Below are 15652 nucleotides of genomic sequence, written 5' to 3' on the forward strand. Positions count from 1 at the left end.
ATCAGGATTTTGGTTTCGCCTCGATTGAGGAGGTGGTTTTTCGCCATCCAGTGGTCTATATCCGTTAGGCATGAGTCAGGGGGCGGCGAGGTCGGGGAGTTGGGAATCTAAAAAATTAATCAGAGTGTCCCATAGTTGTAACAGGTGAGGTTGTGGGAGCGGATGAGCCTGGGGAGTGGGCTTAGATAAAGGTTGAAGTGAAAGGGGGGGGGGGTGCTCCATGTGAGACCCTCCTGAAAGACAGGGCGGAAGGGGGAGGAGAAATGAGGGAGGATGGTGATTTGCAAGTGGTTGAAGAACGAGGAGATTCATCCTAAAGCACAGTCCCTGATGCCTAGGCAGTGGAGTCGATATAGGAGGGTGGCATGGTGGAATGGGTCGAATGCTGCAGAGTGGTCAAGGAGGATGAGGGCAGCACATACTTCTGAGTCTGCTGTTCTTTTCATGTCATTCCAGATGGAGATGTGGTAAAGAGGCACAAACTTATCAGCTACGGGATTGGATTGGGGTTGAAACACCTAATTAGAAATGTTCGGAGAAAAGACTGAAGATTCTTTTTTCAAAATAATAGTTGGTCTTTTCTCCCCTGAACATTAATGACTCGGCCCACACCCCTACCGCGGGATTAGCCCACTAAACGGGCAGGGGACTTTGTTGATAGCCACACAGTCCTATCTATGCACGAGACTAACCTCAATGCATTGTTTTCTAGATAAATCTATAGGTAGTATGGCTTGAATTATAGGCAAGTATGTAAGGCATCACACGAGACATAGCCACTGTAAACATGCCTCAGAGTTTGCTTTCATTCTAAATACATTTACATTTCATTACTTTGACTAGCAACTTCAGGGGCTGGCAGCACACTGCAAACTACATTTTCCCAGGAGCTTACGGTAATAAATGAATCCACCTTTGATACTTACATCAGAAGCGAACCTCATGGGTGCTGGGGTAAGCAAGTGAATACACAATCATTTTATAATTCGGCATATTAGTTTATGAAACTGGTCTACTGACTGTTTCAAAATGTCCAATAGCTGTTTCAAATTGTCCCTTAGCACATCTCAGCATGGGAAGTGGTTCGAAAGGTTCCCAAGATGCAACATTAAACTGGTAACTGGTCAAATATTCAAGGCTCTTTTAGTGTCATTGTTGTAATTATAATTGTTTGCTCTGCTGTGTGTCTGTGTGTGTTAAGAAAAACGACAATCAGTGCAAGTATCAGCTTGCAAGAAAAAAGGTACATCTAAAGTTGTGTGTTCATGGTAAAACTGAATTATTTTATATAGTCAGATACGAAGTTCCCTGTTTTAAGGCAGTAGTTCCCAAACTGTATTAAAGCTGAAGATGGAATATGCCATGATATGGAGGAGCGAACTCTAGCCATGTCCCAAAACAGCAATTCAATCACGATCTGCAATTTTACATTTAAGTAAATATGGAAAACTACTAGCTGCACTGCATTCTGGTGCTTTTCCACTTACTTTCCTACAACTAAACAGCAATGTAAAGTGGCATGTATCAATACCAGGGCTTAAAAAAAACCAATGTGAGAGTTGTGTTTCAGCCCATTTTTTACTAAACAATAATAGGAATGAAGTAATTAGTTGGGAAAAGTGAGCAGTGGTTTGCATGTATATATTTATATATGTATATGATTAATATAGCTTAAACCTAGTTACTAAGTAACAGAGCACTGTACAAAACAGGGTGGTGAATATAGGGAGAGAACAGAGGAGAGACATGGATGGGAGAACAAACAGGGTTGATCCCCTTTGGCTATGTGCACACACCAGGCGATCTATAGAGATCTATGGGGAACCTGTATGCATATGTTCAAATTCTGGCAGGGAATTTCCAGCCTTTCAATACTGGCCTGAAATGGTGCAGTTTATGAGCACTGTTTTTACCAAAAAATGAACACATACAATTTACAAGTAATTCTCGAATACATGAAAAATACCAATGTGCCAGAGAGCTGCACATGCAAGCCAAGCATGGCCCATTGGTCATGCACCAGAATGACCTGCATGATTCCTGCAGGGAGAGGCAGTGATGCTGCTAGCTGTTCACTTTTATACTGCCTCCTTCATAAAAGGGAGCCGGGTGGCAGGTCGCTTCCATGATGAGTAAGTCGCACCATCCAACGAAAGGCAAAAGATGTACCCTTTTCATCTAGAGTGGGAAACCAATGTTTTTCTTCCAGTGTAAAAAGAAAAAATTGCATCTTTAATCTACGGTGCCCAAGTTAAAGTGGGAAGACAATAGCAACACTGATAGGAATTTTGCAATAATAAACACAAATGAAATAATTTTACAAAAGGAATTTGTTATTCTAAAACGTGGGTTAGCTAAACGCTGCAATGCAAATGCTGTTACAGAGGCGTCCTTCAAAAGGTGCCAATTATTTGATGAAACAAATGCACTTTTACATATCGTGCAATTGTGAAGGGCGATGTGACTCCCCATGGCAGCGTCTGTTGTAAGCGATTTTAAAAAAACTGTCCTGAATTCACATCTACCATGTTGGGTGTGCAATTAGGTGCAAACACCATCATAAGGAAGGTATCTGCACTATCAGCCAATGTGATTGGCCATCTCTGTGAATCTGCCTTTTCAGATGAACTTCCTGAAATTAAAACTTTGATGCGGTCTGACAGCATCCGAGTGCTATTGCTGTTTCAAGCTTTACACCACCAGATTGCTGAGCACTGGTGTATAGCATGCACTGTTAGCCTTCGTATTGAATGTCCCAATTAGTTTCATACTTCTGATATGCTTAACAACTATGTGCAACAAATATAGTTATACCCAATAACGTGCGTAGGTGGACCATCTTGTCTGGTACTTCTGCAAAAGTATTTGCCTGAACACATTCCCTAGCGAGCAGCCTTTACTTACAATATACTTATCCATAACCTCCCTGTCCAGTGGTCTAGTCACATTCAACAAACCGGTGCTTCGTTCAATGATGAAGATTCCTTCTGGAGGCTGGTCTGCTCCTTGCCCAGTGATGCTGTAGTAAACTTTGGTTTCTTTATCTCTGTTTGATCTGATCTGGAGTTGAAGAACAAAGAATAGTCAATGGTTACCTCAATTGCAGTTTAGTGCACATTTAGATTTTATACATTATGTGTAGCTCTCCAGATGGGGTACCTTCTACAATTGAACCCATACAGGTCTTGCTTTTTCAATCCCACATGTCACCTCAAATCTTCAGTTTCATAACCCTATTAATCCAACAACAAAGTGAAGACAGTCGCTATAGCCAGCACCTATGCATTATAAAAGGTCATCTTTACCCTGACTAATGTCTTTGGAAAGGGGCCCTTTTCATTTTCGGAGCTTTTGATTGGAGGAACAACCCAGTCTCTCTTCTGTCGGTGCAGTCCCTGCTGTGCCTTTGGGAAGAACAGCACATGGGTCTCAGCATGCTTGTCATGTGAATGCTTCTGAAAGAAAAGCAAAAGTTGAAACTGGTTTATATGGACTGCTGGACAGTATGCCATTTATTTCCCAACTTGAATAAGGATTTTCAAAACAGTTCATGATTCACAATATTACAGTCTTTGTTTTGAATCAAACGAGAGCCTGGCTTAACCCTTTTAATGACGGAAATAGAGCGATTTTCTCTTGTAAATTGGGATGTATATATAGCCATCCAAAGGCCAGCGACTAGCTTAAGGAACTAATAAGTGATTAAAAGGTTCTGTAATCCACACCTCAATACATCACCTGCCTTAAATTGGCAACATAAATACAAGTCTTCCCTTCAGTTGGTTGGCTTTCAGTACATGGGCATGGGCATGGGGTGACAGTTTTACTGTAGATGACTGGAGGGTGTGAGAAACCAGATGGTATTCTCCCTGTAAGACCTCGGGAATCCCTTATTCAGATGGCCAGGACACGGCCATCGCTGTTGGATCCAGTTCCTGGGGGTGGACCAGTGGGGGAGGATCACCTGGGTAGGGGAACCCAGGCCGGGGTGATGCTCGGGGAAATGTCCCAGGTGATACGCAGTATTGTGCCAGAGAAGGAGAGAAGGGCAAGATGAACAAGTTACTTTCTTACCTGGTAACGTTCTTTCGATGGGATGGTCCGACGACGTATTCCATATCTATGGCATGTAATCACCACAGCTGTGCTGCTTCGGAAACTTTTTCGGCGTCTGCGTCGATGACGTCGATGCGCCGTCGTCGAGGACCTCCTCCGACGTCCGACGTCATCCGATGTGATAAGTAGGACGCACGACGCCCGTAGCCTCAGTTGTAGTTTTTTCCCCCAGAACGTGTGACATAAGTCAACTGCCAGTCAGGCACAAAGCCTTGCGGAACGTAAGCTGCAATCGCAAAAGAAATTCTGCAGCGGGGAAGGCAGGGCGGGAGCGATATGGAATACGTCGTCGGACCATCCCATCGAAAGAACGTTACCAGGTAAGAAAGTAACTTGTTCTTCGAGGGGATTGGGTCCTCCGACGTATTCCATATCTATGACAGACTCCCAAAGCAGTACCAAATCAAGGAGGAGGGAAAGAATTTAGAATCAAAATTTAGAATAGCCAATCAAATAGCAGAGCAAAGGACCGCCTTGCCAAAGGCCAGATCCTGCCCTCGGATGGAATCGAGGGAATAATGCCGTACAAATGTATGTACTGAAGCCCAGGTGGCTGCATCACAGATGTTGCGAATAGGAACACCCCTCTGCAGGGCAGTAGATGCAGCCACACCCCTGGTAGAATGGGCCCGCAAGCCAGCCGGTGGGTCCTTACCCGCCAAGCGGTAACACTCCGAGATGGCCAAAATAATCCAGCGGGACAAAGTCTGTTTCGTCACAGCTTGCCCCAAACGCTTTCCAGCGTAACCAATAAAGAGTTGATCGTCCACTCTGACCCGGGACATGCGTGAAACATAAAAGCTTAAAGCTCTCCTAGGATCAAGCCTATGGAGCCTCTCCTCTTCCTTACCAGGATGCGGAGGAGGATAGAATGCCGGAAGAACAACCTTCTGGGCCAAATGAAATTCCGTCACTACCTTCGGAAGAAAAGAAGGACGAACTCAAAGGACAACCCTGTCCTTGTGAAATACAGTGAAGGGTGGCTTAACTGAAAGTGCCTGTAACTCACTCACTCTGCGAGCGGAAGTAACCGCAACTAAAAACACAGTTTTCAGAGTTAACAGCCTCAAAGGGCAAGAATGTAAAGGCTCAAACGGAGCACCCATAAGAAACCTAAGAACAAGGTTTAAATCCCAACCGGGCACCAGGAAAGGTGACGGAGGGAACACATTAGTGAGCCCTTTCAGAAACTGTGAAATTAAAGGGATTTTAAAGTAAGAACACTCTTCAGACGAGCGCTTAAAGATGGACAGCGCCGCCAGGTAACCTTTAATGGTACCCACTTGCAAGCCCCTGTGGGCCAAAGAAAGCAAAAAGGACAGAACCATGGGGATGTCACATGCAAAAGGATCCACATTCTGAACTCTGCACCAGTCGCAGAACTTACGCCAACGGCACAGAGATTTTGTTGCTGGCCTTCGGGCCGAAAGCAACACCTCCATCACGTCTTCAGGGAGGTCCCAATCCTTATACCTCAACCTTTCAGAAGCCAAGCGTGAAGGTTGAGGGATCTGACCTCTGGATCGAGAACCTGACCCCCCTCCCGTGAGAGCAGATCGTCTCGGTAGGGAAGACGACGTGGAGGGCAGATGGACAAGTCGAGAAGGTCCGGGTACCACGTCCTCCGAGCCCACGCCGGAGCAATGAGGATCATCCGGGAACCGAACTTCCGTAACCTCCGCAGCACTTGCGGGATGACGGGGACTGGAGGAAACGCATACAGCAGCGGGAATGACCACTCCACCACGAACGCGTCTCCTAAGGTTCCTTTTGGAGGAAATTCCCGCGAGCAAAACCTTTCGCACTTCCGGTTGACACTGGAGGCGAAGAGATCCACTTGAGGGGTCCCCCAAAGGGCGAAGATCTCCAGGAGAATCTCCTGAGCCAACTCCCACTCGTGAGAGATTGCGCTCTGCCTGCTCAGAGCGTCCGCCGTCACGTTTTCGTCTCCGGCCAGATGAACTGCCGAGATCGAAACTTCCTGCTGGATGGCCCAGAACTCGAGCTGCATCGCCCCCTGCACAGAGGAAGTGACCCTGCCCCCCCCTTTTTGTTGAGGTAGTGCATGGCCACTGTGTTGTCCGTCAGGATCAGGACATTCCTTCCTCGCACAGTCGGCAGAAAAGCCTTCAGGGCTAGCCTGACGGCCCTCAGCTCCAACAGATTGATATGGAGTCTGGACTCCGACGGAGACCAACGACCGCTGACTGTCAGCCCGTTGGCATGAGCTCCCCATCCCGTGAGGGATGCATCCGTCACGATCGTCACCTCCGGCCAGGGTAGCCAAAATGGAGCCCCCTTCATCAAGTTGCCTTCGACGGCCCACCACAGAAGGTCCCGGGCGACCGAGGGCGGCACCTGAACCGAGTCCGACATCCTGCCGGAGGACTGCGACCATTGCTTCTTGAGTGCCCACTGCAAAGATCTCATCCGCAGGCGAGCCTCTGGCACCAGAAGAATGCAGGATGCCATGAGGCCGAGCAACCTCAAGAACTCGAACGCTGGGAGTATCTGGGCATGCTGAAACTTGTGCACCATCTGCTGAATGTGAAGAGCCCTCACCTGGGGAGGAAAACACTGCCCCAGGGAAGTGTCGAGCACTGCTCCGATGTACTGGAGCCGCTGTGTTGGCGTCAAATGAGACTTCTTTAAATTGAGGGAGAAGCCCAGCCTGTGAAGGGAGTGGCAGGTGACGGAGAGATGATCCAGGACTTGCTCGGGAGAGCTCCCACTGATCAACCAATCGTCCAGGTAGGGGTAGACGCGAATCCCCCCTTGCCCGAGATGCGCTGCCACCACCACCATGAGCTTGGTGAAAACCCTCGGGCGGAGGTCAATCCGAACGGCAGGACCCGAAACTGAAAGTGCGAGTCGCCAACCGCGAACCTCAGGTACTTCTTGTGCTTGGGATGGATCGGCACATGGAAGTAAGCATCCTTGAGGTCGAGTGACACCAACCAGTCCTGAAGCTGAAGGGCCTGGAGGACTTGAGAGTAACCATCTTGAACTTGTCCTTCCTGAGGAGTTTGTTCAAACCGCGCAAGTCTATGATGGGTCTCAATCCCCCGTCTTTCTTGGAAATCAAAAAATAAGGGGAATACCATCCCTTGTTCCTCTCCGCTACAGGCACCAGTTCTATGGCGCCTTTCTCCAGCAGGGCTTGAATTTCCTGCGCAAGGAGCGGATCCGGACTCTGCAAAGAGAGGTTCCCCAGTGGATTGTCGCGAGGCCTGTGCCGAAAGGGAAGACGGTAGCCGTGGGTTATGATCTCCAGAACCCACACATCTGAAGTAATGGCTTGCCACTCTACAAGATTCTGCGCCAGCCTTCCCCCAACCGGCGAACCATGGGACATGGCCTCATGACTGAGTAGGAGCGGCTGCGGCGTTACCTGAGGGCAAAGAGGCAACTGCCCGAGCGGCCTTGGCACCACGGGTACCCTGTCGTCCACCTCTGGTACCCCTGCGTTGGCCTCTTTGACTGCCAGCTCCTCTCGCTTTACTGAAGGACGAGTAATAGCGAAAGGAACCACCCCTCCACTGCTGTCCCCTAGGACGAAAAAGCGGAGGTTGGCGAACTGCAGCGCCCAACGACTTCGCTGCAGCTTTTGAGGTCTGCAACCTCTCAAGGCTCTCGTCAGCCTTGCTGCCAAAAAGGTGTTCACCATCAAAGGGCATGTTGAGGAGCCGGGACTGCACATCAGGAGCAAACCCCGACTTCCGCAACCACGCAAACCTGCGTATCACGGTGCTCGCCGCCATGGACCTACTGACGCATTCAGCTAAGTCCAAACCCGACTGAACGGACTCACACATGGCATCCTTACCATCCTGGACCATAGCAAGGAAACCATCCCGTTCGTCCCCTTCGGGAATATGTTCAGCCGCTAACGCAACACAGTTCCACAGAGTGTGCGTGAAACGAGACAAGGCACAAATGGAGTTGGCCGCCTGAAGCGCCATACCACCAGAAGAAAACACTTTCTTCGCCCAGCCATCAAAACGTTTGTCGTCCCTATCAGGAGGGATGGTAGGGTACGACGCCTGCTTTGCCGGGGCCGTGGCCGCCTGCACCACCAAACTTTCCGGAGTGGGGTGCCTGGTCAAGTAGCAGGGGTCGCTACTGGCTGGACAGTATTTTCGCGACAAGGATCTGCCCACCGCCGGGAGACTCTCCGGAGCAGTCCAAGCCGCCGCCACCCTTCTCTGTAAAGCCATATGGAACGGCAGTACCGGGTCAGTTGGGGGACCAACATCAAGGATGTCCGTCAGATCATCCTGCACAAACTCCCCTGGGGGAGCAGACCATCCCAGATACTCAGAAACCCTAGCCATAAGGCGCCGGTACGAGGAATCGGCATGGGAGCCAGGCTCAGGCCTACAAAACTCCACCTCCGGAGAGGTGTCCAGTCCACTGGCATCATGCAGTGACTGCCTCAAATCGTCAAACTGACTATGGCCCGAGACAATTTCATCTGGCACCTGACTAGGAACCAGGCCATCAGAATCCTCATCCGCCTCTGAAATATATTCCAGGTGGCGAAAAGAAGGCACCCGAGTGTGCTTGCTCTTAACCAGAGCCTTCCTAGGGGGTTCTCCCGTGACACGGGGCACCTCCGACACGAAAGGCGTCTATGGCGTCGAGCGATTCGGCGCCGACGTCGAGAAAACCGGCAACGGCGCCGAGAGGATCGGCGTCGACGTCGAGGAAATCGGCGTCGACATCAGATGCAGTGCCTCCAGTATCTGCGGCGTCGACACAGCCCTCGAAGCCGGAGCCCCGAGCGTGTCCCTCGACGACCTGATCGTCGAAGGCTTCGACGACTTCCTCGGAGCCGGAGCCTCGAGAAAGCCTGTCGACGCCCTCGACGCCTCAGACGTCGATGTCTTCCTCGAAGACTTCACAGGTGCACACGGTCTCGAACGCGTCGAGGACCGGGACCTGGAACGGGTACGCCGAGAACGAGCCTCCTTGTCCGAACGGGACCTCTCCCGTGACTCGTGCCGACCACTCTTGCGAGCGGTGTCTCTCGACCTCTCACGGCCGACCCCACTCGGGGGCGCGGGCGGCTGAGTACCCTGCGACTCAAGAATCGCCAACATTTTCTTCCCGAAGGAAGCCCATTCCTCCGGCGTCGCACGGCTGGTGGGGTAACCGACGTGCCGGGCAGAGTCCTCGGAAGAGGACCTGGAAGGCGACCGGTGTCGGCGCTTCCGAGAATGCCTCGAAGAGGCTGAGGAGTGGCAAGACCGACTCATAGAAGACCTACGAGACTTCCGACGATGACGCGGAGAGTCACCCCTCGAATCATCCGTCGAAAGCCCCGCAGACTTCGACTTCCGGGGCTTGGACACCCGACCTACCGACAACTTCTTCTTACGTTCGCGTAAGGCTTTGGACGTGAGCGACTGGCAGTCGATACAGTCATCCGTGTCGTGGGCCTCCCCGAGGCACCAGAGGCAGGCGTCGTGCGAGTCAGTCACCGACATCTTGGACCCACACTCCCCGCACTTCTTGAAGCCCGGACGCGGGGTTGAAGACGAAGTAGAAGACATCGAAGGATATTCACAAACTAACAGGTTCGAAGAACCGGAAAGAACAGAACTCCAAAGAGTCGAGGCGTAGAAAGGAGAAACACGAAGCAACAGGTTCGCGGAAAAAACGGAACTGAGGCTACGGGCGTCGTGCGTCCTACTTATCACATCGGATGACATCGGAGGAGGTCCTCGACGACGGCGCATCGACGCAGGACGCAGACGCCGAAAAAGTTTCCGAAGCAGCACAGCTGTGGTGATTACATGTCATAGATATGGAATACGTCGGAGGACCCAATCCCCTCGAAATCAAACTTTCATGGGCTGTATTACATCTGCCTCCCATCCTCCTGTTCGATCTCAGGCCCAGATCCAACAAGCCCTCCATACAAAAATCATTCAAGGTCCCAAACCCGGTTACATCCAAAAAGCATAACCCCCAGAATCATTGTTTCACCGATCTCCATTTAAATACTCACTCAGTCATTCTTCTTCCCGTCCCTCCGACTACCATCTTCCACATTCCCAACCTACTCAGGTAAAATACTACAGTTCCCACAACCCCTCTCGTTTATTTCACAGCCCCAGCTATTCCAGTTTGCCCACAAAACCTGCCAATCCTATCCCTCAGATTATTTTCTGAATAACTAAACCACCATGACAGAACACTACCGTTCCCACAATCCCCTCCGTTCTGCTCTCCATCCCGGCCATTCTCGCCCATTTAACAAACCCTCCAAAAACTACCCTTCCGAGTGCACCCTAATCCCAAATACGCAGGACATGATCCCATACAACACTTCTTTCCCTTCCGACTCTGTAGGATGCTCCGACATTCAAATGTTCCCCTTTTCCGGCACAAACACTCGCACACACCACAAACAGATGAATGTTAAGCCTCTGTACCCGACATGCCCCTACCCGTGGGTCAGGCAAAGTCAGGCGATTAACTTGAACCACACACACCAGACGTCCCTTCCTTTTCCCCACAGGGATAAAAGGTGGAGCAAGCAAGTGCAGTACGAGCAAGGCGAAAAAGGAGAGCATAGCGGAGATCCCGAGACAGCTACCAAGCAGCAGTTCAAGAGAAGGAGAAAGGCAGCAGGAAGCGAGAGCACGGCGTGGCCGAAAGGGACCTTGCCCTTTTCATCCCAAACCCGCAGAACATTTGTGGAAGAGAGCCCAAGACTGAATAGCACAATAGTCCTGCAGCAGATGCGAGCGGTAGACGGGGCAGGTTTATGCCGATAAGCAGGAGTGAGGGAAGCTCCGTACCTGTGGTGCCGGCCTAGACTCCACAGAAGCCAAAAGCCAAGCCGTTCATCATAACCTGCAAGTCAAGTGGCGAACCAATAAGAACCGGCTGTGTTGAGTGACAATCGCAGGAGTGGCAAGCTTCGGACCAAAGCTACTGAACTTTGAATGAACTGTTAAGTGTGAAGGGGAGACCAGCTGCAGAAGGAAATTGGCACCAAGTGGGTACTAATTTGAGAGACAGATCTCGAGCCCCATATGAGAGACAATACAAGTACCAAAAGGCTGTAGGAAGGCACGTGAAATAGGTCAAAGTGGTCATACAGAGGGTCAAGCAAAATCCCTGTACAATCCAAAGACTGATCTATAAGCACTGTAAAAGAAAGGGAAGTGAATCCCGAAACCTTTGAACTGTATAAAAGAAAAAGAAGGTGAACATTGAAAGTAAAGAGGGGTGAAGCCATCACCAGAGAAGATAAAAAAGCAGAAGGGTCTGAGCCCAGACGAGGGAGATCCAAGGAGTTAAGCTATCACCCAAAGTTCAATGAGAAAAGAATGGGAGCTGCAAAGGAACAATTGAGCCAGGGTCAGCCCAGAAGAGGGAGACGCAGGGGTGAAGCCCTCACTCTATTTGAACTGTTGCAAAGACATACTATTGAGAAAGAGGGAACTATCACCCAAGGACTAGCAGTCCAGAAAGATCTGAGCCCGGGAAGGGAGATCCAGGGGTGAATTTTTCACCCGAGAACTGACAGTCAAGAGGGGTCCGAGCCCGACCAAGGGAGATCCAGCGGGCGGAGCTCCCATCCAACCTTTTTGTGGAAAACAATACGTGAAGGGTCAGCCCAAAAGAGGGGGACACAGGGGTGAACCGTTATTACCCTAGTAAACTTTTATTTGTTAAAAGAACTTTTGTTTTGTTGTTTAAACACATCAGGCCCCCGAAGGCAAGAGACTTTCGATGGCCAACTCTTGTTTACTCTGAAGGTCCGGAGAACTGCCATTGGAACTGTTGCTCGTGCTGTAGAAGCCCGAGACCATACTGGGCTACAAGCGCCATGTTCCAACCTTACCCCGTGCTCAAACCGTGGTGAAGGGAGACTCGGGCTACCTCTTCCTGACTTCATTTGAGAACACTTCTTTCCTTCTTGAAACTTAACCCTACACCCTTTGTATTTAGCGTAAGGAATTGGCAATCTTTTTTAGTACAGGCCCCTTTAATTGGACTTTGATGCCACTAGGACTGCCCTATTTTTCATTTGATGGTCGACACCCGTCCCCATCTTAGATTTAGGTTTCTATTAGTTGTTTTTCCAACCCCCATAGCACTTTCATTGTTCAATGAACAGGCTTGAACTGTGATCACTTGTGTCTGTTTTACTTGTTGTCACCATGAGTTTCTAACAAGGGTTAGGAGGCAGACCAGCATTTACCATTTTTCATATGGGTTTATTAAAATAAGAGAAATGCCAGTCTTTACCTAATCTACGGTTTTCCCTACCCAACAGCTAAAACTAGGGTGCTTGTAATCAGTGCCAAAGTCCAAAGAAAAATCTGTCCTCGGTACAAAACTAGTCTATTTCATGGAACTTTACAGCTAACCCTACTCCTTATAAATGAACTAAAGACCAGGAAAATGGCTCTCCCTTCTGCTGGTTCGCTTTTCAGAAAGTTCTATCCGAACTTCAGATAGTGCCTACCTAGCCATCTCTTGCATCAATATATTTACTTTAATATATTTGTAATGTGCACCAAGAGTTCCCGAGGCTCAAGGGTGCAAACAGAAAACGGAGCCAAAGCAAAGCTAGGACAAGCCCAACACACCATACAGAGACAAATAAAAGCCAGTATGAAACAGAAGTAACCAATACCACAGACACCAAGAACCAGAACATTATCTGAATAACAGGGTCATCAACTTCTAAACATTGCTGTCGATCTCAGTTCTCTCAGGGCTGGAGGGGTAGCTTTCCAGGATTTGGCCGCAGCCAAAAAGAATGAACTTTTCATGACCCGTATCAGATTGCAGGCAGGTATTTTGAGCCTGTTGGTATTGTTGGATCTAAGGGCCCTAAAACTAGATTTGTTGACCAGTGCTTTGCTCAGGTACAAAGGGCTAGAGCCCATCAATCATTTGTCATTAATCAATAGGAGGCAGAAATCAATCCTTGCTTTAATTGGAAGCCATTGCAGATTGCGTCTAGCATCCGAAACAGGATATCTCCTGTAATGACCCTTACCATCCCTGTTTTTTTGCATGACTTGCAATCGTGTGCAGTCCGATTTACTTATACCCACAAGTAGGCTACTACAGTAATCAATTTTATATCCCACAATAGCCCTACTCACCGTCACAGTTTGCTCAAGAGATGTAGGGACGAAGTTGTGCTAGCAACTTAATGTAATTAGTGATAGAAGAGACAAGGCTGCTTACTTGGGTCTGCATATTCAGATTTTGGTCCAAATAGATCCCAAGTGTTTTCACTTCCTTTTTGGTCTCAATATCACAGCCTGCCACTATAAAATGGTTATAATCGATTCCCAGCTCTGTATTTTAGTCTCTGTACCTACCACCATCAGTCCATTTTGTTAAGATATATGATAAGGCATTTGTAACGCGCCTATACACAAGTGATTCAAGGCGCGACGAGGCAGGGAGGGGGGGGGGGGGGACAAGGGGAGACGGACAACGATCCTACTAGGCCAGGTGTCATTCAGATCACGCAAGTGCATGGGTAGGGGGGACGGGAAAAGTGCACGGGGGAAAGGGAGAGGGGAAAGTGCAGTACAGGGTTAGTAATGAACAAGATAAATAATAAGGGCCAGCTGGTGGCAAGTGCAAGATAAGTGCAGACAAGTGCTGGGAAGGGGGGCTGTAGGGATACAGAGACAGTCCCGCAGTGCAGGGGTTGCCAGGAAGGCAGTGCAGGGGAGAGTGGCTGGGCCAAGGACCGAGATTGGTGAGTGGCCCAGTTGCTGATTCAGTACGGTTTCAGTGATTTAGCAGGGGAGAGGGAGAGAGAAAGCAGAAGCAAAGAGGAAGGTTTTGAGGTGCTTCCGGAACCGGAGATGGTTCTCCTCAAGTTTCAGGGAGGCAGGAAGGCTGTTCCAGAGGGAGGCCCCTGCTGCGGAGAGATATCTCCCCCCCCCCCCCCCAACTCGTTGCTTGGAGAAGCGGCTGACCCTGAGGGAGTTGGAGGCGGAAGAGCGAAGTGCTCGAGAAGGAAGATATTTAGGAAGGGAGATTTGAAGGTAATTTGGTCCCAGAAGGTCTTGTGGACAATGCAGAGGGTTTTGAACTAATCCTCGCAGCCACAGGGAGCCAGTGTAGCGATTTCAGTCCTGGAGAGATACGGTCCCTGGGCTTGAGGCCAAGGACAAGTCTCGCAGTCCTGTTCTGGATGAGTTGCAGAGGGCGGATAGAGGCAGGCAGATTTAGATAGAGGCTGTTCGAGTAGTCCAGCTTCGAGAGAACCAGGGCTCTGGAGACGGTGAGCTTCTGGGGGAAGGAGAGGAAAGGAAGGATACCTCTGAGGAGGTGCAGCTGGTAGTGTGACTTCTTAGAAACGTCAGAAATGTGAGGAGAGAAGGAGAGTGTGGAGTCGAAGATGACCCTGAGGTTTTTTGCCTTGCAGGTAGGAGCACGAAGAGGGCCAAGAGAGGCCGGCCAGAGAGCTGCAGGGAAGGAGGGAGTGGGTGTGCCGATGAGTAGAATCTCAGACTTACTGGCATTAAGGCAGACGTTGTTGGCGGCACACCAATCCTGGATAGCAGAAAGACAGTCAGAGATGAGGGAAGGAGAAGAGGAGGCCGAGGGTAGCCTGAGAATGAGCTGGGTATCATCCGCATAGCACTGAAAGTTGGGGCAGAGAGCAGCGATGCGGTGGGTGAGAAGTGCCAGATACTGGTTGAACAGCCAGGGAGAGAGGTTAGAACCCTGGGGGACACCACAGGTAGAGAAAAAGATGTCAGACAGGAAAGACCCCAGTTGGACCTGGGAGGGTCGATTTGAGAGGAAAGAGGTCAGCCAAGCCAGAGCCTGACCAGTGATACCCAGGTTATCACGGAGACGGTTGAGCAGGATGGTATGGTTGACAGTATCAAAGGCAGAAGAGAGATCAAGCAAAATGAGAACACATCAAGGTTCGAGAGCAGGTCCTCACGGATGTTCAGGAGAGCAGTTTCCGTGCTTCTGGCAGCTCTGAAGCCAGACTGATGGTCATGTTCTTTATTAAGCATCAAACCATTACCCACCATCCAGGTTTGAATAAGTCATAAACCTTATTGAAAGTTCTTTCATCGTCTACATGATTACCAGACAGTTGGATGACACATTGCGTGTCATCCGCATAATTGGTAAAGCCAACACAGTTTTCTTCCAAAGGATTAAAACAAGGGCACAGAAAAAATATTGTATAAAGAGGGTGATAATCCCCGCCCCTGGGGCACTCCATAAAGCAGGCGTGCTGGTTGCACTTCCGCCTCCTTGCTGCATACTCTGCACCATCGGCTATTCAAAAATGAGCGAAACCAAAGGGCAGCGTTGCCCGAAGAAAATGCTACTTCTTTTAGTCTGGTGACCGACAGTGTGTGGTCAACCAGATCAAAAGCTGCGGACAAATCCAACAACATGAGCATTGCAGTTTGACCCTGATCCATAATCTGTACTAATCTAGATTTCAGGTCAAGCTGCACCGTTCCCGGGCCCTGCCCTTGCCTAAAACCTGACTGCCATTTTTGTAATCACA

At 49.6% G+C, this 15652-nt stretch overlaps 1 protein-coding gene across 2 annotated transcripts in view; it reads right to left on the bottom strand.

The window, feature by feature from the left end:
- CDH1 (cadherin 1) overlaps positions 1-15652 on the bottom strand; it is a 398557-nt gene that overhangs the window by 198857 nt on the left and 184048 nt on the right. Inside the window, exons 4-5 of one of the 2 annotated variants that reach the window (XM_069635549.1) lie at positions 3306-3452; positions 2905-3060 (exon numbers count right to left, since the gene is read on the bottom strand). In XM_069635549.1, coding sequence (XP_069491650.1) covers positions 2905-3060; positions 3306-3452 — 303 coding nt within the window. Of the gene's footprint in view, positions 1-2904; positions 3061-3305; positions 3456-15652 lie in introns of both variants that reach the window. The other variant, XM_069635548.1, reaches the window with a different exon arrangement.

Source organism: Ambystoma mexicanum, chromosome 1q, assembly GCF_040938575.1.
Source record: "Ambystoma mexicanum isolate Mex_15411 chromosome 1q, UKY_AmexF1_1, whole genome shotgun sequence".
Lineage (NCBI taxonomy): Eukaryota > Metazoa > Chordata > Amphibia > Caudata > Ambystomatidae > Ambystoma > Ambystoma mexicanum.